Below are 25,529 nucleotides of genomic sequence, written 5' to 3' on the forward strand. Positions count from 1 at the left end.
AAGCAGCTCCATGGAAATATATGTCATGCCATGATGAATGAGCTCACCAACTAAAGAGTCAGACATCCCCCCCCTCCAGTCTCTCCAGCGTTCATCTCCCTGTCTCTCACCTCACCCCCTCCCTGCCGCCACTTTCAGGCTGCCTTTTGGGATCTCCACTGACTCGAGCAGTTTTTTAAACTCCATCTGTCTATCACGCTCGAATGCAGACGGGGGTCGCCCAGTGGCATACAAACTCAACTCTGTTTTTTCAAATTCGTCTGGATGATTTGATGCACATTTAATTGCCTAATCTAAGTGTTCAAGCGAACATATAATGAACGATTAATTGTATGTTTTTGTCTTACTACAGAGCAAAGGACAACACAGCAAGGACAAGTTTACTTCCTCCACACTCAGACAGGTGTCAGCACGTGGCACGATCCCAGGGTACCCAGGTATATTCTTCACAGGACGTCCAAATGCATACACATAACACTAGTTTAAAGCCAAAAATGCTTCTAGAATAAATGTAGTCAAACCTGTTGCTTGGCTCCACTTTTCATGATATGCTGCTAGAATCAAAAGTTTCAGGTCACTGCACACAGACTGTCTGTGGTAGACAATTGGCTATTTTAATTGGGGGGAATGGGGAAGACACCAAAATCACTTATCCTTCTTTCTTATACTTCACGGTCCCCCTGACAGAATCCATAGCTCGTGTTATTCCCGGTCGCCTTGCAGTGCGCCATAAACCTGGAGCTGATTATGTATGGGCTCAAAATGTGGTCATAAATATTTTGTACTTGTAAAAAAGATTTGTATGTGTAAAAAAGATTTGTGTGTGCGTAAAAAAGATTTGTATGTGTAAAAAAGATTTGTGTGTGCGTAAAAAAGATTTGTATGTGTAAAAAGAATTTGTGTGTGCGTAAAAAAGATTTGTATGTGTAAAAAAGATTTGTGTGTGCGTAAAAAAGATTTGTATGTGTAAAAAAGATTTGTGTGTGTGTAAAAAAGATTTGTATGTGTAAAAAGAATTTGTGTGTGCGTAAAAAAGATTTGTATGTGTAAAAAAGATTTGTGTGTGCGTAAAAAAGATTTGTGTGTGGACTTAGAAAAAAAACCCCTGCAAGTTACAAGTACGGATTTTTGACCCTATTTTTCTACCCTTCATCTGATTGGTCAATGTCATGTCAATCACACATGTAACAATCCAATCAGAGAACAGATGGGTTAGGCTGTCAGAGGGGCGCTTTTTTGAACTGCAGGTCCTTGAAGGGTGATACCGTTTGAAGCTGGAGGATCGCTATATAAATATCCGATAGCAGCTAGGTCCCCTAACTTTCAGTAGCTGTTGAAAGGAAAAAGTTGTGGTATATCAGTGGTTAGAAATAACATTATTACTTTAGGATTAGTTTAACACAAAGTCAGGGCTGACCCAGGACCATTACTGTGAGTCACAGTGCGCAGCATAAAAGTCCTTTCACATCGGATGCAGGATACGCTGCTAATGCTAACTGCTAACTAAAAGCAAAGGATCCAGAATTTGTTACGCTGGCTGCTGGGCTCTGTGGGTTTTTGCAGCTGCTCTACCTGTACTAGATGCACCTGCTCCTTGTCTTTTCTATCTCTGACTTTATGTCCTCTACAAGAGTTTGTTTTTTTTGCTAGTTCTTCAAATGTTCAATAAAAACATGTATGCTAATTCATAACGAAGAAAGCTTTGTAATGAAGACTGTCATTTCCAAAACACTGCCCGCCCCCACCCCGCGGTCCGCAGCGCTGTTGAAAAGGCTGTGGAAGTCCCTGTATTAAACACGTAGACCTGTGACATAAAAATCACCAAACTCTGACAACCACAGACTGTTTTCCTTCGTGGTGATGAAGGAAAACGCTGGGTTGGCATGTAAAAGGGCATTTATTCCCTTCAAAGACCTGCAGTTCAAAAAAAGCGCCCCTTGACAGCCAAACCCATCTGTTCTCTGATTGGATTGTTACATTTGTGATTGACATGACATTGACCAATCAGATGAAGGGAAGAAAAATAGGGTCAAAAATCCATACTTGTAACTTGCAGGGGTTTTTTTTCTAAGTCCACACACAAATCTTTTTTTACGCGCACACAAATCTTTTTTACACATACAAATCTTTTTTACGCACACACAAATCTTTTTTACACATACAAATCTTTTTTACGCACACACAAATCTTTTTTACACATACAAATTTTTTTTACGCACACACAAATCTTTTTTACGCACACACAAATCTTTTTTACACATACAAATCTTTTTTACGCACACACAAATCTTTTTTACGCACACACAAATCTTTTTTACAAGTACAAAATATTTATGACCACAATTTGAGCCCATAATTATGAGCCTAACATGCTGTGAGAAGACCCATGTCACGGGGCTCTGAGAGCAATTCGGTCCTCTGGCATGAGTACCGAAAGGCCCGAACCACATGGCCAACAGCACACAGGTCTCACTCAGTCATACCAGAGGCTGTTGAGTAACACCCGCTGAGGCATGTGCATCTTATTGATTACCGTATTCTGAAAGAATGCACAATCTCTAAAATGTGTAGAAACAGACTTCAGTGCGCTCGCTCAATAAATCACGACTGATCACTTCTGTCTTGCATCCAATGAGATTATGAGTGATAGAGGATGTTTTTATTGGTCTAGATAGGAGCCTGTCAGGAGCCACAGCTTGTGAGGCTCTGGTCACTTTGGCTCCAAATCTTAAAAACTGAAAGGTTAGCGCCAGCGTAGCTGCAATTTCTGAACGTCTTGGTCTCCCTGGAGTCCAGCTGAAAGGCTGAAGGGCAGCTGTAAATAGTTTTAGATGGGAGGAAGAAGAAAAACAGAATAAAAGTGATTTCTCAGACATTCAGAATCCCGCTGTCTGCTTTAATTCTTTTCAGTGCTTAGTGCTTTCACGTGTTTCATATCTACCCTACATTAAATTTGCGCTTTCTAACTCTTTGTTTGCTGTTTTCGTACACCTCAGAGATCTGAGTAATGTAAACTGTGAGGAACTGGGTCCTCTACCTCCGGGATGGGAAATACGGAACACGGCAACCGGGAGAGTGTACTTCGTCGATCATAACAACCGAACCACACAGTTCACAGACCCGCGCCTCTCCGCTAACCTGCATCTAGTCCTAAAGTAAGCATGGGACGCTTCAATCGGGGAAAAATGTGAAATAGACCGATGCAAAAGCAAAGATTTATTTTTCTTTCCATTTCGTCTCTGCAGTCCAAGTCCAAATGGTTCTCGAGGAGGCATCGAGAGTCAGAATGTCAGGTAAGGGTCGGGCTTTGTGCCAGCAACACACACACACCCACACACACACACAAGCAGACACTGCCAGACTTCATTCGTATAGTTTGCCTCCCTCTGAGCCAATGTTTTTGCCCCAGGATCCTGCGTGTTCACCACCTGCAGACGTTCAACACCCAGCGCACTGCTTCTGCTGAGCAGACGTCTGTGAGCACTCACCCACAGAAATACATACACAGGGCACTTCCCCCGCACGCTCTTTCTTTTCAAATTTCCAAATTCCTCAGTCCATGCAGAGGGTTTTGATCGTAAAGGCGTTTTAGCACACTATCCGTCACAAAGCTGTCTTTGGCCAGACATCAAATAGCAGAGTGGAAACCGAGGCTGGCGTGTCTGCGGCCGAGCAGCGTCTCAACGTCCAGGAGGCGAAGCATAAATTCTATGCCCAAAGTAAATGAAGGAACTGTAATGGCCCGCGCTCGGTGCATGTCGGCGTGCGGGGATGCACATGTTCAGAATTTCTTCCCCTGCGCAGCTGTTCAAACACACACTGCGTAGAAGCATCAGCAGCCGCCGTAGAATTACCCAGAGGCCTTTGCTCTGCAAAAGCTGCAGAAGTGTACGGGCGCTTTGGTGGGCTTTCTCCGCCTGACCTCATTCCTGCTCCGTGCAGAGATGGAATGCATCGACACGGAGATCATGTTTCTTTCTTCTTTTTTTCCCCTCCTTCTCTTTTCTGATGGATCAAAGGACGTGTTTGGGCTTTTGGATTAGCTGGGCCCTGTGGCCCTCCTAACAAAGTTAAAAAAATAAAATTGGTTGCTTTGCATGCCACATTTGTTTATAATAATTTGTCATAAGCATAATTATGACCAGATGTATAAAGGAGAAAAAATGGAATTTTGATTGTGTATAAATTATGATATGAAGATTAGCTAATAAGTGGGTGTGTGTTTTTAAAGTAAGATAGAAAAATGTCTGCAGTTATTGGAGTTCTTGTGCTGTGTGGTTCCTCTTTTTGTGTGTGCGTGTGTTAAGTCTTGGTTACTCAAGAACACTTGGACCTTGGTCTGAGATATGCAAAACCTCCATAAATCTATGTTAATCCTTTCTCTTTACAACTACCATATAATAGATCATCTATAGGCTTTTTTACGTTCTGTCACAGCTTTGGAATGACTTTCTAACTCGTGACAAAAGTCTGGAAAACACATCATTCTTCATGCATTTCCTTCAAGACATCTGCCTTCTATCAGATTTTTAAAAAATGTTCACCCTCCGTGTGCTGTCACCCCAGAAAAATGTTTGAGATATATATATATATTTATATATACATCTGTCAGTGTTATAGTTTATTGCCCTCTTTTTATTTGCTAAAGAAACATCCTGAGCATCAAGAGTGTGGTTTTGGTTAAACTTCCTCTGTGATGTTGCAATCCTCTGCAGATTCCAGCCGCTTGAATGGTCAAGGTCACTGTCCAATAGGTAACCGAATCCTCGTCTGGTTTTAAGACCTGGCTGCAGAATTGCCCGTCTGTACAGTTGCATGAGAAATGATATTAGCCTCTCAGACGTTTGTGATTTGTTGCGCAGCGAAAACATTGCTTTTATTGCAACAACTTGTCTTTGCAGTGAGCGTCTTCAGGTAACATGCACCAGAGTCGTGCTCCTCGGTGAGCTTTTGGAAGGAGAACAGAGCCGTAGGGCCGACGACTGTGAGCGAAAGAGACAGAGAGACGGAGCAGGGACGTTTTGATTTATGGGGGAAAGTGCAGCGAGAGATGCTTGTGCCTCCTCTCCTGCTCCTTCCCTCCCAACATCTGAGTGTCTACAGTATTTTGGGCTGTCAGGAGAGTGCCCTTCCTGCCTTCCCTCCCTCTAAGTCTAGTCTGCAGGAAATAAAGGGCTTCACAAGGAGGTCTTCAGTGTCCTATGGGGCCCTGTGGCTTTCTGGGATAGCAGGAAGTGATTGAAAAGCCAAACTGGATTCTGCCTGGCAGTCACCAAAACCAAACTCAGTCACTTTTTCAAGAAGTTGTCATTGTGGTGCAGGGGAATGCAAGCTGTTGGGTGGATAGTTTAAGGTAGTAGTGCTGAGCTAAACGAACTCTGGACACGTTTTTAGGTCTCCTCCCTGTGTTTCTTTGCCTCACTGAAAACCTGATAAAAGTTGGCGTGGACATGATTGTTTTAACCTTGGCGTCCCTTTTGAGTGTTACTTCCTACATAGCCATACTGTGCCCGCAGACTGTGGTGTGTGCGTGTGTGTGTGTCAGCCACCCTCTGTGCTCAGCTCCACAGTCTGGTGTTTATGACCCTGCTCATGCCTGCCCCCCCGGGCCACTGAAGTGCAAAAGGCCACTGTGTAAATAATCCTTTAGTGAAGGCCTCATAGAGGCTCTTTTGACTCTGTGTGTGTGCTGTGTACCCCCCTCTGAGGCGTTCTTCCCAAACCAAACTCAAAAGTTGTATTCTACACTGGAGTCGGGAGCTTGGTCATCATTAGCCTCAGACAAAGATCACAGTCTCGCTATTGATCGGGCGGTAAGAACTTTAAAAGGCAGCAGTGTTTAAATTAAAACATTAGTGTTTTATTCTCTGCTTACTTTATACTTATGTAGAGCAGTCTGATGCAGACATTTAGATCTAAAGAAGATTAACATGACCACCCAGTGCTTTGTGAACGACCTCTGTTGGATGAGATGGTGAAGCTATTACCTAGCGAGCTGAAACATATAGACATAGTACTAAGTAGCATCAAATAAAATACCCAAACTGTCACACAGACTCACAGGTGGGTTGTAGTTACAGTTAACCATACCACAGGCCATCATTCTTGACAGACAAGTGCTTTACAAATGCTTCAAAAAAACATCAACCGCACGATTCAGTTCAGTGCCTTAACTGAAAACGAACAGCCTACTCACCTCCAACCCGTCAATCAAAGTGGCCGTGTTCCTAATAATGCACAACTTGAAGCTTTTATAGTTTAAAGAGCGAGTTATAAAGAAAAACACTGAACACTTGTCAAAAATGAACCATAGAAACTCTTTAATTGTGAACATTTTCAAATGCTTTGGTCTTAAAATTAGGTAAATATGGCTTCAGATGTACAACGCCCAATGCAGATGCAGTGTGTCAAAATCCAACCTTTTCACTGGTTTCATAGGAATTAAGAGAGTAATGGCAGCCAGGTGCTGCCAATCAAGTGTAGTTTGTTAACTGATGATTAGCAAGGGTGAGGGTCTTCATATAAACTGAGGTTTTGTCAGTTCGGGCCTTTCAGGTGTGTGTTAACACAATGCCATGGAGGAAAGAGACCAGCACTCATCGTAATTAAGCAAATGTTGCTGCCCATCAATCTGGGAAAGATTGGTTTTAAAACCCATCATTCTACATTCGACAGATGGATGGATGTAATATTACAAATATGTAATATTTGGTGAAAATCAAACGCAGTGGTGTGGAGGCGTGATGATTTGGGCTTATTACGGGACCTGGGCACCTCACAGTCACTGAGTCGACCATGAACTCCTCTGTATACCAAAGTATTCTAGAGTCAAATATGAGGCCGTCTGTCTGACAGCTAAAGTTTGGCTGAAATTGGGTCGTGCAAAAGGACTCTGATCCCAAGCACAGCAGCATTGTGCCGTTATTAGGATGCACTTAATTTTTTACACATTCCTTCTGCATTTCAGCTGAATGTTTGTGTATTAATATGTGACACAGCGTAACAATATGTGACCTTTTATTATTCATCCCAGGTTGTATTTGGCTGAGGCTACGTCCACACTAGCCTCAGAACGCTCCACGTCCACACTAGCCCGGATAACTATCGTTTTCACAGAGTTGTGCGTCTACATTGAAACGGCTGAAAACGCTTACGTTCCAGTACTGTGCATGTGTGAAACGCAAGAAGATTCGACCTGCCTCATTACTGTCTGCTGTTTATTTACTTTCCGGCTCTTTGAAGCGTCGCTGCAAAATGTCGAGGAAAAGCACCGAGTTTTTTAAATGGGCTAACAATGAGGTGGAGTTGTTGCTGCAAGCAACACAAAAGTACAAAGTTGCAAAAACGAGTGAGAATTAAAGAATTTGAAGAAAAGCTATCTGGAGCATGTACAAACTGATATTAATCTTTGAGAGGACTGTCAAAATTGAGAGCAAACAAAACAACTGCTGTATAATGCCCTCTACTATCTTAGTTTAATTGGTCACACGACTAAAATGTGTCATCCTTTTCGAAAAGGCTCCGGGTTCACTGTCCACACTGTGAAGCGAAAACGGCATTAAATGTATGCGTTTTCAAAACGCTGCATTTTCCTTGAACTAAAACGGCGTCTCAGTGTGGACGGGAGGCCAAAACGGAGAGAAAAAGATGCATTTTGAAACGAAAACGTATTAGCGTGGACGTAGCCTAATTTTAAGACCATTTTCGTGTTGTGATATGTAAGACTTTAGACCTGACTGGGGAGTAGCTTTAGTGAAGGCCGACTGTGACTCTTCTGTTTAGCTGTATAGATCCATGCTTTTCTTTTTCCCTTCCACACAACATTTTCCATATGCCAAAGCAGACGGTAAATCCTGCCTTGACTTACTTTTGACCAAATATCTAGTTGCTGCTTTTCTACTTTGTAGGCCAGTATGCGGTATGACAGCGTGTGTAGGCTTTTCTCTCGCCGACTGTTGGTGACAAACTTTTGGACTTGTCAGAATGTGCCTGCACATCTCTGAGGGATGGCCTTGAGGACCTTACATTAGCTCAAGTTTATGTGATGAGTCAAAAACAACAGAGTATGTATTTTTTTTTTAAAAGACAGTTTTCAATTCAGTCATCTCTGTGTGCGAGGTTTCTGCCAGGTGTGGGGGAATGTATGCGTGCGCACGTTGTGATGTCTTACCTCCAGTAATCCCACCTCCACCTACTATATGTCTGTGTGTATGTGAGGAGCTGTTTGACTTGATGTTCTTACCAGATGACCTCAGTGTGTTTACTCCTCATTCCCTGCACTCAGCAAAGGACTAAGAAAGTACGCGTTTTTGAGCCTTTTGGCTTTTCTCTTGTTATTCTTGCACTAGTGCTTGCTTATTTTTCTCTCAAGCGATGTGTGTCTTTTTGTCTCCTTCTTTTGGCCCGTTCTCATCTTCCTCTGCCTTTCCGTGTGATCTTTCCCCTGCAGTCGTCAGAACCAGTTGAAGGATCAGGCCCAGCAGGCTCTGGTGTCCCCCGGTCAGCTCCCCGAGGAGGCCGAGTGCCTCACGGTGCCCAAGTACAAGCGAGATCTTGTTCAGAAGCTCAAGATCCTTCGCCAGGAACTGTCTCAGCAGCAGCCTCAGGCCGGCCACTGTCGCATTGAGGTGTCCCGCGAGGAGATCTTTGAGGTGAGTAGGGAAAGGAAAAGTCCTCGTTACAACTAAAGCTTGCATGTTCAGAAACTGGTACGTGATTTAAACCAGGAGAGTATTCACTTGAGAGCCAGAGCATGTGCGAAACATTTGAAATGAGATTGTGGAAATAATAAATGCGCTCCGTTGCACAACCACCTGATCCTTTAACCTAAAACTCCAGCCAACATATTGACATTTGGCAAAAAAAACCTCCCCAAAAACACACAACAATCAATGCCCTCAATTTCTCCATAATGCTACAAAATTACATGCCTTGTAAGTTGAGCAACTACCACAATTACTTGTGTACCCGCTGAGCAGCTTGTAATTGCACACGTTATTTATAGGTATTTTTCTCCCCTGTTCTCCGTGTGTGCTCCCATAAAGGTCGTTGCCCATAGCAGTTTGGCTGTAAGAGCGATTTCTCTCACACACACACACCTGCACGCACGCACACAGTTATCTATGATGTGTGAAGGCAGTCTGTTCAAAATCTAAAGCAGACCCTCTTGTTCGAGATGAAGTACATTTTCTCAGCGGGGGAGGGTTTTTTGGGGTTTTTTCTCCTTCTTCGTTTTTTTTCCTCCCGTGTCTTATGACGTGCAGGGCCTTCACCAGAACAACAACACCTGCAACAGACTGCATGACCCTCATAAAATATGCACTGGAATGTGCTGGAACAGCCACGTCTGTTAATCTGAACGAAGACATTTTTGTTGGCTGATCTCGATGTGAGCGAGAGAGAGGGTGGAGGTGGGGGGGAGGCGGGGCAGAGGACATCTTGAGGTTGAGCGAGACATAACTGCATAGTTTCTCCAGACCAGCTGAAGCATTAAATTATGAGTGAACAGGCGAGTGTTAGGCGGTGGACTGTCAGAGCTGTCTCCGTGTGTCCTTTTTCGGCGCAGATAAGACATTCCCAGTTCTTCCCCAGCACCCTTCAGCCTGTCTGCTCCGTCTGGAGGGCACAGCGGAACCTGGCTGTGGAAGAGGCGGTGTTATTATAGTCTTACGACTGTGTTTATTATAACTGCCCCTAATCCACTTTAAATGAATCCCCCCCACACGACACTGTGAGCCGGTCGCACGTGGGAGGAACGCTGATTTAGGTCGTCCTAAATCCTTGGAAGCAACTGCTAAAAAACCAAAAAAATGCACTGCCATATTAGCATAAAAGACCTCAACATGGCTTCTGAGCCATTGCCTTTCATTTCAATGGCCACAAAAGCTGCAGGTGTAGGATCAGCGGTCAGGGCTGTGTTCTTGTATGTGTGCTTCATGACCAGAAGGTAACGGGGGAACTGGCCACGCGCGATTTTTGACAGCGGCCGCAGCATTACGCGAGTCTTCTCAGTGACTCTAACATCAGCATCTAGCTAAGTCGACACTGTTCCTGACATGTTTGTGTCTGCGTTGCAGGAATCCTATCGGCAGGTGATGAAGATGAGGCCAAAGGATTTGTGGAAAAGGCTGATGGTGAAGTTTAGAGGTGAAGAGGGGCTCGACTATGGAGGAGTGGCGAGGTAAAGAGTTTGACCAACTGTGAATACGGCATCTGCCTCCTGATACCCGTCTGTTTTGTTGTTAGGTGCTTTTCCTGTTTAGGTCTGGGATTACAGTGCAGAGAGTGTAACTGCTTTCTGTTCTGTTCTTCCATGCTTGTTGTACCCCCGTGCAGGGAGTGGCTCTATCTGCTGTCACATGAGATGCTGAACCCGTACTACGGCCTGTTCCAGTACTCCCGTGATGACATCTACACTCTGCAGATTAACCCCGACTCTGCAGTCAATCCTGTGAGTTGCACATATAACCTGCAGCCATGTTGGAAATATGCTTTTAGAACCAAGTGTCCACAAAAAAGATGGGATTTTCTTTTTCTTAAATAAATAAGTAAATAAACACACATAAACATCTTTCTTATTTCCTATTTTTTCTTCTTCTTCCTTCCTTCCCCTTCTGCCTTCTTCTTCTTTCTTCTTCTTCCTCTCTTTTTTGTCTTTTTCATTCTTTCCTTTCTTCTTCCTTCATTCCTCTCCTTCTTTCTTTTCGTCTCCTAATTTTTTTTTCTCTTGCTTGGTTCCTTTAGATGTTGCCACTGTCACACCAAGGCCGTCCTCTTTCATAACAGCTTGCTGTGCAGCTGCCATCAGGGACTTCTTGGCGTTTTGTCTTACCTTACACGGCGTCATTGCGCTATGTTTAAGCTGGTGTCATTTAACATTAATTAGCACTTTCATGTTTGCGTGAGTGGAGAAGCAGCCTCTGCGTAGTGTGGTTGAGATGTAGGTTCACCTTCGTTATTTACTGCTTCTGCCATGTAGAAGCAGCTTCATATTACTGTACATTCCTCCTGTCAGAGAGGTGTGTGTTTATGTTGAGCACAGTCTGGGGGAAGAGTCCAAAATACACTGTGAACATTCACGTCTGCAGATAACTCGCCGCCATCTATTCATTTGGAAACTGAAGTTTGTTTTGTCTGCCTTCAGGAGCACTTGTCATACTTTCACTTCGTGGGCCGTATCATGGGAATGGCAGTGTTCCATGGCCACTACATCGATGGGGGCTTTACTTTACCCTTCTACAAACAGCTGCTGGGTAAACCCATCACCCTGGATGACATGGAGTCTGTTGATCCTGACCTGCACAACAGTCTTGTCTGGATCCTGTACGTACAAGTCAGAGCAGCGTTCCTTTTCTTTTCATTTTTTGTTGTGATTTCTGGATCATTACAACACATCACTCACAATTTTATTCCCATTATGTCAATACATGTTATGCAAAGGGGTGGGGTGGGGGGGTATAACTGTGTTTACTTCTTCTAACTTTGATGACAGCGCCCCCTATGGTTTAAAACCAGTTTTTACATCAGTGGTCTGTTAATCACATATTTTCAGACTCATCAGAGTCAGAATACTTTAATAATCTCTAAAGAAATTATGTAATGTGACATGATGTCAGGGCATTACTCCGGCTTAGCATTCTACCTGCTGGGTTTACTGATTACCACTTATTTAAAATGTTACATTACTAATGATGCCTTTTTTTTTAAGCCTGTTTTGACTCTTCAAAAGTAATTTAAAGGTTTATCTTCCTCCAGGGATAATGACATCACAGGTGTGCTGGACCACACCTTCTGTGTAGAGCATAATGCTTATGGAGAGATCATCCAGCACGAGCTCAAGCCCAATGGGAAAAGCATCTCCGTCACCCAGGACACAAAGAAGGAGTACGTGCGGCTTTACGTAAACTGGCGTTTCCTGCGAGGCATAGAAGCCCAGTTTTTGGCTCTGCAGAAGGGCTTCAACGAGGTCATCCCCCAACACCTTCTCAAGGCTTTTGATGAGAAGGAGCTAGAGGTAACTTAACATCTCCTTATTTGTGTGAGGATGTTATGTTGCTCAGCTTAGCTTGTGAGTCTGTTCACTCTAATTGAGGACTTTCTCTCTCTCTCTCTCTCTCTCTGTAGTTGATTGTGTGCGGCTTGGGTAAAATCGACATCAACGACTGGAAGTCCAACACACGACTCAAGCACTGCACTCCAGACAGCAACATCGTTAAATGGTTCTGGAAAGCTGTGGAGTCTTTCGATGAGGAACGCCGAGCCCGGCTGCTGCAGTTTGTCACCGGTTCCTCCAGGGTCCCCCTCCAAGGTTTTAAGGCTCTCCAAGGTAATACCATTCAGGATGAAAACATGAAACACAGGTGCGTGTTGGAGTGTTTGCCTGTCTCTGTCTGGATTTCTGCGACTTGATATGCACCCTGGTCCGTCCTGGCAGACAGATCTGTGCACAGACACATCACCCTGGCATGAGCAGTACACAGCGATCCACATGCTGACAACACCTTACATAACGTGATCGTCCTGTCTTGAGTAAAATATCTGCAGACGCCAAAAGACAACTCTCATTCTTACATTCTTAAGGAAGGAAAAGAAGGAGAAAAGGCTGAGATATGCTGAATTACACAAGAACTAAATGAGAGTAAACAGGTCTGATGGAGTGATGAATCCACATTTGGTTCAAATCATTGTCAGTATATATGGAGGAGATCAGGAGAGAGGTACAGCAGTGGGTCTCTACACCCATCTGTAAACCATTATGGAGGCTCTGTCATTGTTTGAGGCTGCATTTCAGCTAATGGTGTTGGAGATCTTATTAAAACTAATTATGAACACAGAAAAGTACCATCAGATTTTGATCCAAAATACAAACTTATCTAGAAAGCATCTGATTGGCCACAGCTTAATTTTTCAGCACAACAATGATCCCAAACACACAGCCAGTGCGGTAAAAGCAAACCTGGATACACAATCACACAATGGAGCACAATTAGTCGTGCATTGGCCTCAATGTTACTGAAGCAGAGAACAGAACAAAGGAAACATCCAAAGAAGAGCTTTGAATGTCCTTCAGGAAGCCTGGAGAACTATTCCTGAAGACTACTTAAAGAAATGACAAGAAGCTGCCTAAGAGAGTTTAGACTGTGTTGAAGAATAAATGAGGTCGTACCAAATATTGAATTCAAGCTGGTTACAAATTGTAAAAACTGTTTTGTTTTTTTTTTAAATTATAGACTACATTTCCATGTTTGTTCTGTTTATGTGGTCCTCAGTTCGACACAGTACAATGCAGGTATGTAAATATCCTTTTTATTGCTGTTGTATACAGGTGCTGCTGGCCCCCGACTCTTCACCATTCACCAGATTGACGCCAGCACAAACAACCTGCCCAAAGCCCACACCTGGTGAGCAAACTGTTGACATTATAATAGTTTTAGTCCTCTCGCTTTAAGACTCGTTGCTCCGGCGTTGACCCACGATCCTAAACTCCATCTCACCCTCTGTCTTCCAGCTTCAACCGGATTGACATTCCTCCCTATGAGAGCTACGACAAGCTGTACGACAAGTTGCTCACTGCCATCGAGGAGACGTGCGGCTTTGCTGTAGAGTGAGTCTCCGACGCTGGCGGAGCTCACCGACGACCAGAAGCAATGTGGTTCGGCCACGATGAGCACCAGTCCATTCCAACTGGGGTTCATTGATGGATGCTTCACAAAGGGGTGCTCGAACTTCCCAGAGGACAAGCTAAGGGGGAGGGTGGGCAAAGAAGACCTCAAAATGTCACCTGACTCTGGGTATTTTTTTAAAGACACCCCCCCTGCCCCCTAGCCCTCCTTAATATCTTATTTTTATCTTTGAAAAGGATCTCTTCAGCTGCTAATAACTCAAACTATTTACTAACTTGTTGAACTGGCAAAATTTGCTGGCTCTTCCCTTTTTCTAAGTTCATTTTAGCATTTAAAAAAAGAAACATATTCCATGTAGCAATTGTCGATCTTGCCAAGCAGAAAACAAGGTCAGTCCGCTCTGAAACAATGGCCACTTTAAACAAGACTGTTGTTTGCTAGAGCACAGGGTCACAAGTGGTTACAGCACAACTACTTGGAAACACTAAATTTGGACGCCGAGAGTGCGTGACTCGGGCTGTGTGGTGCCTCGCGGCGATCACGCTGGGGTTATCTCTAACGCCAAGGATGGGAAAACTGGGGATGTGCGTGGATGAGAAGGGCAGGACTCGAGACTGAATTACAATCGACGGTTTACAACCTTCTCCAAAGACAGCAGTGGGGGACCAGCGCTCCTGTGTCTGCATACCCAGAAAGCCTGTTTTCACCAGTTTTGACAACTGTCCGTGTTCAGAAAAAAAGAGTAAATGGATGAATGGCTTGAAATGTGTTATTTTTATATAACAGGGAAAATTGAGAAAGAAACACTAAAAAAAATAAATCTATATAATATATATAATTTATTGCTGTTATATTTCAGAAACCCCTTTCCATTGTTTCAGAAAAATAAAATCTTTGTTAAGTGTTGCTGTTTAAATTATAGAAGACAAATTGTGAAAAACAAAAATTAAGCTTGACTCAATCTCACTAAAGAATGCTGTGGTTTATCTCTCGCCGTGACCCCTCGCACTGTACGAGGAGACGTTTGTCAGAAAGGGCAAAACAAACAAGGTCTTTGACACACATGCGATGTCCTCTCAGTGCCATAGCTGTTCTGAATGAATGGATCTTTGCAAATATTGAGCTGACCCTTTAAATTCTACTGATTTTCATCCTGGAGCGACAGACATGGTGATGTGAGCCCCCACCCCCTTTTTTTGAATTTTTATTTAAACAGTCATTTGTAGCTGGGCTATATTAATGTCACAATGCCTGCCATTCATTTCTAAAGCTGTCCAAACTCTGTTGGTGTCTTCTTTGCGCTGGCTCCATATTGCTATTGTTTTTTTGTTTTTTAAAAAGAAGAAGAAAAAAGAAAAACCTCTACTACCTTGTAGCCACGTGGTGCTAAATAGCATTAACACTTGTCTTGTATCGGCATCCTCGCTCACTGACATACTACTGCTTAAAGTGCACAATACACTACTCGCACTCATTACCTGTTTGTGGACACCAAGAGCTCTACTTAGCCACGTTCTCAGGAGATGTCAAAAGTAGTTTGGGATGTTGGTTTGATTTGAAATTAATTCTATTTGTCTCGATTTCCTGAATGTTTAAGGGGACCTATTGTGTTTTTCCTTCTTTTGTGTCATATATCTGCTGTTACAGTGGGTAAAGTTTCAAATGTAGAGGTCACAGAGTAATCCTTGTAAGCCCAAACCTCAGACTTCTCACTGCTAAATGTTATGTTTTATGCTTCTTTTTCTAACACTCCTGCCTCTGTGTGAGTCACTGAGGAGAGGATGCTCAGACACACAGCACCGCCCACCTATTAAAGTAAAGCTGGCTTGTTTCAGATGGTGGATTGGACTGAGGCGGGTGCACTGGGCCCAGGATCATTCTGAGCTGTGAAATCATGCAAAGCTACTCTAGTAGAATCCCATAATAGGTCCTCTTTAAGGTGTTTAAAAAGTCATATTTTCAGTGTGCCCACAGAAAAGCATAAGCGCACACTCACTGTTGCATGTCTCCATCGTTTGTTTGAACGTGAACTAAAATGAGACAAGTCCTGTGTTTTTTGTTTTTTAGCCTGCTTTCACTACGTTTTAATCCAGACAGGAGGGGGTGGGGGGGTGTTTTCTACAATTTTTGAAAATGAAACTCTTGAATGTTTTTAAAAGATGCTGCCTGTCTAGCAATCTCTACGACCGTGGACTGTTCTTAACGTTTGCATACGCTTGAAAAGAAATACATTTAGACCGAGTGCTCGCAAAGTGAAAAGTGTCCTCAGATGGTGCTTTTTGTACAGTAATTAAAAATATCGTTCGTATATGTGGATCAAACCAACTGTAATTTATCTTTTAACTTAAGCAGAAGAAGACGTTTTTTTCTTGAACCGAGTAGAGGAATTGCACACGAACAGATGGAGGTTGCCTCTTCTTCGGCGACCTCTGTGCCAGATACTCATTCACCTTTAAGTCCAGTGCACAGGCTGATTTGCCCAATTGTCTTTCTACACTACGTCGCTCAGCAACGCCCCACAGCTGCCTCTCCATTGAACTACACTTTTTATTCAATAAGTTGAGAGATGCCGCTTTTTTTTTCTTTTCTTTTTTTAATTTTTTTTAATAGCATGATCCACTAGCAGGACTATATCTCTCATAGCTGACTGATGCAATTTGATGTATGTTAACACTATCATTTTGTAAGAGTATTTTATTTTTGTGTGTAATTAGTTCTAATTAAACTTGCCTTTGTCTAACAATGTAAGGCCTTGTACAAACAGATGTCCTGTGGTTTCTTCAAGAAGAGTGTTTTGATTATGATTAGTATTGGGGTGGGGTGGAGGGTACTTCAGGTAGTATTGATCCTAAACAATCACTTTATTTCAGTTTGATTGCATCATTAGCACCATCTAATATAAGAATAGCTCATGTGGGTGTGCAAAGTCTTTATATGTGAATGGGATAAGGCTGTGACCACCCACTGAGACCGTCCAGATTAAACGGCTGGTACTTGGCTGGGGAGGGGGGTTTCAACTCCTCCTGTAGATTGGTACAGGAAACTGACCTGTTCTCACTCTGGGGAAAAATACTTGTGTAATATAGGGAGAATGTAGGTCACACTGGTTGTGGCTTTTACACATTTAGACATACAGATAAGAAGGAACCAGTCTAAACAAAGATTTGTAGATGTAAAAAAACAACCAAAGGGAAAGTCAGCGGGTATGCAGAGATGGCCTTTTAGCAGCAGCATGTAGAGGACAGTGATGTACATGATTTCCACAACCAGTATTTAAAAATAAAACCCTGTCAGACAGTATCCAGCTTCTTTAGTTACTGGCCTGGTGAATTCATAAATAGCAAATCACTGTAATCCAAATAAAGGTTTGTGGGGGGAAAGTCGCAGAGATCAAGTGTTTCCTGGCTTGGGGAGAGAAAAATGGCCTGTGTCAAAGCCCAGACCTAAGTTCTGATTTATAATGCCACCCTAGACACTAACAAGATGTGGCTTTATCAATTTCGGCCCATTGAATGGTTTTGATCTTGGGGAGTGCAAATAAATGTAAAGAAGGAAAAAGAACATTAGACTTTTCTATGTGGGTTTGGGTTCAAAATGTTGACAACACTGGTAATGGAGAACTGGATTATGGCTCACTTATCTTAACTAGCCAGTTAAGTCGAATATTGCTGGGTAAGGTAGTTCTTTGTTTTTATATTCATCGGGCCCCAATGTGACCAAATATCAAAGAGAAATTAAAAATGCATGTCGTGGAAGAGTTCGGGTCTTACAAAGTTACAGCTCCCTAATCAGAGACACAGATTTGTTTAGTCTCTCTTTGTTAACGGTTATCCAAATAATGCTCTGTATTCTTTTGTTGCTATGGGATAATTTCTTGTCGGGAAAAAACGCTTTTCCCTACTCTTTAAATATTTTCTCTGATTATTACAATACTATTATTATTATATCACAATATTTTCTAGTTATTCGTTCGAGTATATGTAAAACACAAGTTTACACGTGCTGCGCGGGGTGTGGCTGACTGTATACAACATACGATCAAACAAACAAAAAAAAGTTTATATGGTGAAACCTCTAATGACGTCACTTACAGTAATAAGTCGGGAGTTCAAGCAAGCCGCGTGACCGCTTTTCTGTCTCGTACATATTCTTCCGCCAGTATATGATTCAGTAACCGAGGTCAAAGCGATCCTGAGTTTTTTCCTTTTCTGACTTGTGCTTTACGATTTAAGAGAGATTTTTATAAGCATGTTATTCAGGAATAAAACACGAAAAACATTTCTTTGAGTTATTATTTCTGAAGCCTTTCTGACGTTTCTTCTATTTTGCCAAGCTTAGCTTCTAAAATAGATTTAGTAAAACTCTCGGAAAGACAGCTTATAGCTTAAAAGTTATGGTGAGTTTACTTCTTTGTTGTGTGTTATTGTGTGTTTTATTCACATTTTGAGCATTAAAAGTCGAACCCCGTATGGCGGATGAATACATCCCGGGGGGTGGAACTTCCTCTTGTTATAAAAACCGGACCCCGTTTTTGCGATACCGGCATTTCAGCGTCAGTCGGAATTTTTCAGTCGGCGGGCCAAGTCTGTTGTATTTATCCTTTTCCTTTTAATTTATACGGTTTGTACACAAAATGCCTGGATATTCCGACAGAGATCGTGGCAGAGACAGGGATAGAGGGTAAGTACATTATTTGATATATTTAGACTTTATTTTTTTAATCACCGTCTAGTAAAAATGTCCAAAGGCTTTCGTAGTCGAAAAAAAGAACCACTCAGCTCAATATTGTAGTTTTTGTCGATGAAAAAACAGGCAGAATTTACTTGAATTAACAGAAAGTGTCTCGCTTTGGAAAAACAGGCTTTTGACCGGTATATTTCAAACCCAAGGCCTAGGCCGGTGAGAGAAGCCCGCTGTCGTTGTCTTTGGCTCAAGGCCTAGTTTGGCCTCGTGCCCTGGCACACTGGGTTTTCGTTAGCTTCAGGATACGTTAGCAAATTCGGAAGGAAGCAGGGAGCTAATTCAAAATGTTGGTGATCGGAATCGCTTGGCCTCGCGTCCTCCCCACCTTTTGTGATTAAATCTAGCCTTTTCTGAGAAATGATTGTGGTCAGTGCGAGTGATGTTAGTAATGCTAGCACAGCTGGCTAGTCGGCTTTTCGCCATGTGGTAGCGTGAATGCGGATACAAAATGCCGGCTTTTTCGCCCCCTCTTTGTTCCTCTGCTGGCTGGAAAGTATATAGCAGCTATGTAATTTCAGAGAATGACGCAGTTAATAAGAAGTTTTCTATATTATAATAGTCGGTGTCTAAAGTGACAGCGCAAGTCGTATTTTTAATAATAACTGTAAGGAGACTGAGTTTTAAAAAAAAACTTACACAAAAACTACTTTATTAATTTCAGTTATGGCGGTGGGCCTCCTCGTTTCGGTGGAAGCCGTGGTGGTGGTGGCGGTGGAGGAAAGTTTGGCAATCCCGGTGACCGACTGCGGAAGAAACACTGGAACCTGGACGAGCTCCCCAAGTTTGAGAAAAACTTCTATCAGCAGCATCCAGACGTTGCCCGGAGGTCTCATGTACGTATGACATGTTTTGTAACGCCTCTCGACATGTGCTCTGCCCTGCACGTGTTAGAAGTTATGCAATTGGTTGTGACCACTGATCTTATTTTTCTTCACTCTTTGCAGCCAGAGGTTGAACAGTACAGGAGATCCAAAATAATTACAGTGAAGGGGAGGGATTGCCCAAATCCTATCATGAAGTTTCATGAAGCAAGCTTTCCCTGTAAGTTTGAAAACAACTTAGTGAGATGGTATTGCAAACAGGTTAAATTATTTCAATTAACATTTGATTTCTTTCTTCTTAGCATATGTGATGGATGTCATCAACAAACAGAACTGGACTGAACCTACACCCATCCAGGCTCAGGGCTGGCCTCTGGCTCTTAGTGGCATGGATATGGTTGGCATTGCTCAGACTGGTTCTGGCAAAACTCTTGCTGTAAGTTCAGTATTGTTTTGTCTTTAAACAAATTGCAGCTTTAATCATCTGAGCTGACCAGATGATTTAATATTTCCTTGATACTTTTCTTACCTATGAAACTCTTTTGACTTGCAGTATCTGCTGCCTGCAATCGTTCACATCAACCACCAGCCTTTCTTGGAACGTGGAGATGGTCCAATTGTAAGTAACGACATGCTTTCTGTGTGTGTGTGTGTGTGTGTGTGTGTGTGTTAGCTTCAGTACTGGCTTGAGTAGGGGTTTTCGTGTTTTCTTTCTCAGTGTTGAAGTTGTGTAGCCATTTGAGCCATTTGTAAAAAGCTATTATCTTCCTCTAACAGTGTTTAGTGCTTGCCCCAACCCGAGAGCTGGCACAACAGGTGCAACAGGTGGCCGCTGAATATGGCAGAGCATCTCGTCTAAAGTCCACCTGCATCTATGGTGGTGCACCTAAAGGACCCCAGATTCGTGACCTGGAAAGAGGTACTGTTGCTTATTTTTATTTTTTATTTTTTGGGGGGCGGGGGTCAAGTGCTTGCCCTGTATAGTTAAGATGTTAACTTCTCATTATTACTTTAAAGGTGTGGAGATCTGCATTGCCACTCCAGGCAGACTCATTGACTTCCTGGAGGCAGGAAAGACCAACCTCCGTAGATGCACGTACCTTGTGCTTGATGAGGCTGACAGAATGCTGGACATGGGCTTTGAGCCACAGATTCGGAAAATCGTTGACCAAATCAGAGTAAGTTTCTGCATATATATCCAAGTAGACTTGTTGGAATAAAGTGATTCCCTGCTAGACATGTAATGCGTTGCAATTTTTTTTTTTTATTATTATTTTTTTATATTTGCAGCCTGACCGGCAGACTCTGATGTGGAGTGCCACTTGGCCCAAAGAAGTTCGCCAGCTAGCTGAAGATTTCTTGAAGGAATATGTTCAGATCAATATTGGGGCACTGCAGCTCAGTGCAAACCATAACATCCTGCAGATAGTGGATGTGTGCAATGATGGCGAGAAGGAGAACAAGTGAGTAACTGTTCTATAGTAAAGTGCCAACTGTAAGGTGACAGGATGTGTTCCTCAGTTTTACTTACGGAGTGTCTGATTTCTTGTAGGCTCATTCGTCTGCTTGAGGAAATAATGAGTGAAAAGGAGAACAAGACCATCATCTTTGTAGAGACTAAGAGGCGGTGTGATGACCTTACCAGGAGGATGAGAAGGGACGGGTAAGTGTTAAAACTAAACTACTGCTTTAAAGTACTGCTTTTGCTGAGATGTAGTAACACAACTAAATTTGAACCCTTGTTTACTTTTAGATGGCCTGCTATGGGAATCCATGGAGATAAAAGCCAGCAGGAGAGAGACTGGGTGCTCAATGGTAAATTTAAACCACTGGTTAAACTGAGATTCAGAATAAAAAGTGCACATCATGGTTGAGTCTTACAGCGTTTGGTTTCTGTTTTCTAGAGTTCAAATATGGGAAGGCGCCAATTCTCATTGCCACAGATGTTGCATCCAGGGGTTTAGGTCAGTATCCTCCATGATGTGTTTAATACCTATATTGTACCTCTAAAAAGAGAGTGTATTTGCTTTCTTTAACTTTTCTGCTTCTTTCTGAGTTTCTCCCCTGGCCTTAAGGAGCAGTCTATGTGGCAGGGCCTTGGCATGACAAGCCCAGGTATCCAGAGGGGGAAGGAGGATTCTTGGAGGTGTCCCGACTGGCGAGGCACGGGTCTCCCAGTTGTGCAGATGTACAGAGGTGACCAGGCCCAAGTGCAGAATAACGCTCTGGCCTGCCTAAAAGAGGGGGAAGTTGAAGGACTCCCCATATGCTCATCTGTTCTCTGGCAATGGTTTGGACTGCTTCACACACCCAGGCTCTAACTCTCCCAGCTCGAAGCCCACCAACACAGCCTCTGATTGTCTTGCATTTGTTTGGGCATGGCAAGTCATTAGTCATATTAGGTGCTTCCTTATTAGACTTTTAAAAGCATGGGTGGCTTAATGTTGCAGTTTCCTAAACTTCTGTCTGAAGAGCAGTCTGTCAGATCGGTCATACCTTCACCTCTGTAAAGACATGGCTACTGGCCCTTTTGGTGACAGTGGGACATGCTAGTTGGACAAACTTGGACAAAATCCAAGCTCACACTCCTCCCTCGCCTGCGTTTCAAAGTCATGTCGAGACCTGCCAACGAGAGACATTGTGATCAAGTGAACAGTGGGTCTGGAAAAGCTGAGAAGGGGTGCACTTGTAGACATCCTGCAAATGGGTTCAGAGCTACAGTTTCTTGCCAAGAGATGCACATGTGAGCTTTAAAACAAAGGTCTCATGTGTGCGTAACAAAGGGACCTCGGTAAAAGCTAGTTGAAGCACACTCGGAGGCAGTAGTGTGCATAGCAGCCCTACTGTGTAGCGACATGAGGTCACTTGACAATATGAGGGGCGTGTTCTGCAATGGGAATGGACTAGTGAATGCATACTCCAAGAATGGTAAGGCTGCTGATCCATTCTTTTTTGTGTGGTTTGGCAGTTGCTTAGCAGGGAAGGTTTTTATTTTCTCACTGGATTAGGAGCTAACGGAGTGTGCATCGTTTCTCTCTTCCCACCGTAGTCTCCCCGAGGATTATGTGTCTAATGCCAGTCAATTTGCAGCCTTTGTGGGTTAACCAGCAATCCCACCGTCATGACCGTACTAACTTGCCCTCTTTTGTTTTTGATCCGGTTGTTGTGGTGGCGCCGGTGCACATTTTGTGTGCTGTCCTCTTTTTATGCCACACTGCAACATTACAGATGTTGAAGACGTCAAATTTGTCATCAACTTTGACTACCCCAACAACTCCGAGGACTATATCCACCGCATTGGCAGAACGGCTCGTAGCCAAAAGACAGGCACAGCCTATACCTTCTTCACACCAAACAACATGAGGCAAGCCGGCGACCTCGTCTCTGTGCTTCGAGAGGCCAACCAGGCTATCAACCCAAAGCTCCTCCAAATGGCAGAAGACAGAGGAGGTAAATCTAATTGGTGAGATACAAAAATGGTGATGAGTCTCTTTAACCCGCTCCTCCTTTCTTTTAAGATTAATTTCTTTATCACGACTTGATCTTTGCATCAACTTTGAGTTTAAATTGCTTTCACTAAAACGTGTTCCTGTATCGCTTTTCTAATGTTGCCACATCTCTTTTTAGGTCGTTCAAGGGGAGGCAGAGGTGGTGACTATCGAGATAATCATCGAGATAGGTATTCCTCAGGAAGGCGCGATTTTGGCAATTTTAGGGACAGGGACAACAGAGGCTTTGATAATGGACCAGCTAAGTCTTATGGCATGAGTTCTCAGAATGGAGGCTATGGGGGCAACAACGGCAATGGCTTCAATGGAGGAAGCTACAATGGTAACGGACAGTCAAACTTTAGTAGCAACCAGACTGGGTCATTCGTAGGCCAGAACAACTTCCAGGGCCAGCAGTTTGGTGCTGGTAAGGCTGTTGCGCAGAATGGTGTGAGTCATCCCCCATTCCCCTTCCCCCAGGGACAGGCTCCGCCACCGCCGCAGCAACAGCAGCATCCTCCACCGTCACTGGTGCCGTACCCCATGCCTCCTCAGTTCTCACAGTAAACTTGTCGTACACTTGAAAGAAGTAATTTATTGCTTTTTGTCTGAGTTGTATACTTGATCCAGATTTTTTTTTTTTTTTTTTTTTTGTATTTACACAACAGGGTTACAACAACTCCAACCTCTGTCAAACCTTTTTAAGATCTGCAGTGCAGCACTAGTGATGTTGCGCACATTTTTCCTAATGCTATTTAATTTGTTACATTCCTGTTTAGTTAAAATTTTGTACTAGGTAAATAAAAATGTATCAGTTTTCACGTGTATCATTGAAAGTGATGTTAAGTTCCTTTCTTGAAAGTGCACTGCATGATCTTTCAAATAAACTCCTGAAAAGACAGTTTTGTGTCTCCTTTACTACAACATGAATGTTGCTGAGTCATTAGAGGAGCGGTATTAGTATGACTCTCAATGTCCAGCAGATGTCAGGGTCCTGCAAGAATTCAAGCGACGTGTGCAATCAGGTACAACAATCCCTTAAACCAGCATTTAACCTAATGACAATCAGGTGTCTCAGGGTTTTTGTGTTACTGATGTTGCCATAACAGGAGTAAAAAATAAAAATCACCTTGCTTAATCTAGTAGCTGAAATAGTATTTGTTTTGCAGGGAGGGTGGTGCCAGGTGAAGGCAAAATGGTTAAAAGGGTTGCATCCCACCACAACTTAATGACAGTGTTCATAAAACATGAGTTTTGGGTTTGTATAAATGCATTAATGTTAAATTTTGAATACCTGTGGAGCTGCTAGTAGGCTGAGATGAAGCAATGTCTACATCTGCTGGTAGAGAATTGAATAGCAAAGTGATTTCTTGTCTACTTCAAGTTACGTTTTACTGCAGTATGAGCAGAGTAACGACTACTGGGCAAGCTTTTCCATGCAGTGCTCCACTTGACTATCAGCAAAATCTGTTATTTCATATGTTAGCCATCTCTTGTTTTTTTTGCCTGTCCCGTTTGGCTCTTTTGCCATCAGAATTGTTGTCTAAAGGCAAACAAAGATGCCCAACGGATTTACTTTACCAAATTGACCATCCCAGCCTTGCCGTAATGGTCCATTTGATTCACCTTTTATTGTTTATTTTATTTTCACTTACTGAATACGGGACAGACTTGACTGGGGGAAAGAAGGGGAGAAAGAAAGAGGGAAAGAGAAACAGCTGAGAAGAGGGACGGGGGAGAAGGGCAAAAAACATAAACCAACAGAACGGGCAGAGAAAAAAAAATGCATATATCAATCACCTGGATCACCTGCTGAGAAAGAAAAAAGAAAACAAGCAGAAGAGAACAAGAGTAATAGAATAAACAACATCACAATGATATATGGGAATATGACAGTAAATACTAAATGTTAAACATTATTGTGCAGCACATAAGATCAACAGAACACAGTGTGCTTTGAGGTAGGAGCCAAAAAGGGTGTAGTTTGTGGGTGTGATCACCCGTGTGTACACCTGTGAGCATGGACGTGCTTGTTTTTTGTTTTTTAAAAGGTTCCTTCATGTAATAATCTGCTAGAGGGTGTGGGGGGGGGCACAGCCCCGTCCTCCAGGGCATGAAGCAGGTATGGAGGAGATCAAAACTCCAGACATCCAGAGGCCCCCAGAACACAAGAGACCAAGGAAGACCAACAGAGGGGCAGCTGCGCCACTGTCCCAGAAAGAGCTGAGGAGAGTCCCAGATGAGGGCTCACTCAGCAGCCGCGGAGCAGAAGCCAGGGGGACTTGCAGTGACGCGCCCGTGAGCTCCGCCGGCAGCCAGTCGTGCCTGAGTGACCGAGCCCCAGGCCGAGAGGCCGGGGGCACCCCACCTCCGAAGTGGCCCGAGCGAGCCCCAGGCTCCAGGCCCCGATAAGCGGCCGCCAAGGAGTGAGCCGGTGTGTACCTGGACGCCCATCCCCGGACACAAAGAACCACCAATGCACCGATGTCTGAGGGAGTCCGCCACTGGCAGGGGAAGTGGTGGTAGGGGGAGATAGGCCTCCAAACCTTGGAGGGCCTGAGATGTCCCCAGAGAGGTGGCGCCTGACACCCAACCTGACATATAGACACAGACATACAGGCACACACAGATACAAACATCCATTCCCACCCTCATGCTCTCATATGCACTTACTCCACACTCAACCAACGTGGAGACAGACATAAAGAGACGCTGTACACACGATCACACTCCCCAAGCGTACTCTACAAACCGGGTCTAGGTACCCTTGCCCCTGGAGGGGGGAACTTCACCCAGACCCAGGTGGTGTTACCCTTTTCTCTGCGGTGGGGGGAGGCAGATCGCCCCGACTCCGC

The 25,529-nt window shown here is 43.5% G+C and overlaps 2 protein-coding genes across 4 annotated transcripts in view; both read left to right on the top strand.

Moving 5' to 3' along the window:
- The window catches only part of LOC146671069 (E3 ubiquitin-protein ligase SMURF2), a 55,023-nt gene extending 38,773 nt beyond the window's left edge, over positions 1-16,250 (top strand). For both annotated transcript variants that reach the window (XM_085403240.1, XM_085403242.1), the window contains 11 exons: positions 353-437; positions 2,997-3,155; positions 3,246-3,293; positions 8,450-8,651; positions 10,077-10,180; positions 10,336-10,450; positions 11,144-11,322; positions 11,755-12,013; positions 12,124-12,325; positions 13,325-13,400; positions 13,508-16,250. In XM_085403240.1, coding sequence (XP_085259366.1) covers positions 353-437; positions 2,997-3,155; positions 3,246-3,293; positions 8,450-8,651; positions 10,077-10,180; positions 10,336-10,450; positions 11,144-11,322; positions 11,755-12,013; positions 12,124-12,325; positions 13,325-13,400; positions 13,508-13,607 — 1,529 coding nt within the window. In that variant the 3' untranslated portion in view covers positions 13,608-16,250. The remainder of the gene's footprint in view (positions 1-352; positions 438-2,996; positions 3,156-3,245; positions 3,294-8,449; positions 8,652-10,076; positions 10,181-10,335; positions 10,451-11,143; positions 11,323-11,754; positions 12,014-12,123; positions 12,326-13,324; positions 13,401-13,507) is intronic.
- Positions 16,251-18,142: 1,892 nt separating this feature from the next.
- On the top strand, positions 18,143-23,575 carry LOC146671070 (putative ATP-dependent RNA helicase DDX5). 2 transcript variants are annotated; one of them, XM_085403243.1, is made up of 13 exons: positions 18,143-18,302; positions 19,027-19,198; positions 19,310-19,406; positions 19,489-19,622; positions 19,740-19,805; positions 19,964-20,105; positions 20,204-20,364; positions 20,477-20,649; positions 20,739-20,849; positions 20,940-21,001; positions 21,091-21,150; positions 22,415-22,636; positions 22,814-23,575. In XM_085403243.1, the coding sequence occupies exons 1-13, from the start codon at positions 18,256-18,258 to the stop codon at positions 23,239-23,241; spliced, it is 1,875 nt and encodes a 624-aa protein (XP_085259369.1). In that variant the 5' UTR covers positions 18,143-18,255; the 3' UTR covers positions 23,242-23,575. The 2 variants fall into 2 exon arrangements, with proteins under 2 accessions (XP_085259369.1, XP_085259370.1); XM_085403244.1 differs by having other exon boundaries at positions 22,415-22,649; positions 22,814-22,981.
- Positions 23,576-25,529: the final 1,954 nt, after the last annotated feature.

Source organism: Rhamphochromis longiceps, linkage group LG4 (assembly GCF_057381845.1).
Source record: "Rhamphochromis longiceps isolate RC_006_pf linkage group LG4, R_longiceps_female_GT1.1, whole genome shotgun sequence".
NCBI lineage: Eukaryota > Metazoa > Chordata > Actinopteri > Cichliformes > Cichlidae > Rhamphochromis > Rhamphochromis longiceps.